General features: G+C 40.8%; 2 protein-coding genes across 2 annotated transcripts; both read right to left on the bottom strand.

Annotated features, from left to right (window-relative positions):
- Window positions 1-141: 141 nt before the first annotated feature.
- On the bottom strand, window positions 142-990 carry DI09_284p20 (uncharacterized protein; the record flags this gene model as incomplete). Its single annotated transcript, XM_013382734.1, has 1 exon — window positions 142-990. One exon carries the CDS (start codon window positions 988-990, stop codon window positions 142-144), a length of 849 nt encoding a protein of 282 aa, XP_013238188.1.
- A 135-nt stretch (window positions 991-1,125) lies between these two features.
- On the bottom strand, window positions 1,126-1,835 carry DI09_284p10 (putative UDPN-acetylglucosamine-dolichyl-phosphate N-acetylglucosaminephosphotransferase; the record flags this gene model as incomplete). Its single annotated transcript, XM_013382733.1, has 1 exon — window positions 1,126-1,835. A coding segment is annotated over one exon (710 nt), but the record flags the coding sequence as incomplete, so codon positions are not given.

The following is a 1,835-nucleotide window of genomic DNA, read 5'->3' as shown; positions in this document are numbered from 1 at the left end:
GCCCCTCGTGTGCTTGCCACTGGGGTCAAGTAAATGTGTAACTTTATTACATGTCATGTGCACAGCCATCGGCGCCGGCCCATCATGCCGCGCCGCGCCATGCCATAAAACACCTTTCCGGGCTGCACTGGGTATTGAAGCTTAGCTTTTAAACTTGCTCAAATCAGCAATTAAGGCATAAATTAATTTGGGGTCAATCACGGACGGGTCGATGTTTCCCTGAATTTCGGTATTCGAATTTTTTATCGTAGTTTGTTCGGTGGTTGGGGTTGGAAGAGTCTTGGAAATTTCAGATGGCTTTACCAAATTTTGACTTTGCGTGCTAGTAGAATTGGAGCGCTTTGTAGTTTCACTATATACTGTTGAGCATTTAGCACAAGTAGTGCTCAGTGTAGCGGATGAAGAGCTGATCGAAGGCAGACAACCTACAGTAGAGGTGTAAACTACACAAGATGAAGAGCTGATCGAAGGCAAATAATTTGCAACAGACGAAGAGCTGATCGAAGGCAAATAATTTGCAACAGACGAGGAGCTGATCGAAGGCAAGCAACTTACAACAGACGAGGAGCTGATCGAAGGCAAGCAACTTACAGTAGAGGTGTAAAGTGCAGCAGATGAAGAGCGGATCGAAGGCAAAAAAGTTACAGGAGATGGACTACATTGTAAAGAGGATGTTGGTTTCAATCCAGAGGCTATCGTTTTAGTCGGGCAGGCAGTTGGCAGGCTATACGTCTTAAGCTGTATGTTGCTGCATTTAATTGGCATTGAAGCCTGCAATTGAGACCTCAATACATTATCTATCGGAATCAGAGTTAATATTAAGGGCCTTCCCTCTATCGAAGAATTTGAAATTCCAAAACCGGTTTCTTTCAAGATTGGATGCCGATGCGAATCAGGAGATAAGTCAACCAACTTAATGGGAATGGATATTGGCTCCGTATTTGAATACCATACAAGCCAAGAGATTGCGACAAAAATGTACAAATTCATCAATGGTGGCCACTGGAAAATTCATCCGATTTAAATTATCCCGGATGCCTAATTGCAATTGGAGAAAAATTGGAATTTATTTCAAATTTTTACCCGTCTTTGGTAAATGTGTCCCCAAAATGGCATCAATCAAAATTAGATGATATAAAGACACGGAGCAAGCACGTATCTAATAGTGAATGCAATAAAAGTGCAAAATATTTGAAAAGACAAAAGCTTTGTGGTCAAACTTTGCTCATGACAGGGTCCAAACCAAAAAATAAACACATTAAGTAGGGTCAGATTGTTAAATCGATACTTGGTTTCTCCAGAAACACCATCTGATTCGACAATCTCTAAGTGAGCTAATTTGAGCTGAGATAAAAACTTGATCATCAGGAATCCAAGCTTTTCTTTAATGGTCGATTTAGGCTTAAGCAGAAACTCGACGCAGCTCATCTCAAGAAGGCCTGTAGATGGATTGAATTTTGGTAATCTATGCCTTGGACAATCAAGAAAATGGAATAGTTGAGGGACGGAATATACAAAATTGATTGCCTGTGGGATGAAGAACAAGCAAAGAGTTTTTGAGAAATGCCCCACCAAACCAACTACGGCGAATGTCATCCCGCTGAAATAACAAAATGTATCGCCAACAAAAACACTAGCAGGGTATTTGTTTGCTCTATAAAGAGGGATAGAAACAAACACAAAAGGAATGAGTAAAACTAGCGACAAAAAGTGAACTTGACGAGCATTAGGATACGATTCCGGAGAGAAAACGTGCATAGAGCTATTAATGATCATTGAAATTGCAATGACAATTGATTGTCCCACTTCAAGTCCATTAATCCCAGCAAGGATGT

This window comes from Mitosporidium daphniae (assembly GCF_000760515.2).
Source record: "Mitosporidium daphniae strain UGP3 chromosome Unknown contig-284, whole genome shotgun sequence".
Lineage (NCBI taxonomy): Eukaryota > Fungi > Microsporidia > Mitosporidium > Mitosporidium daphniae.
The sequence above is the reverse complement of the archived record's forward strand: the minus strand, read 5'-3'. Positions and strand labels throughout refer to the sequence as shown.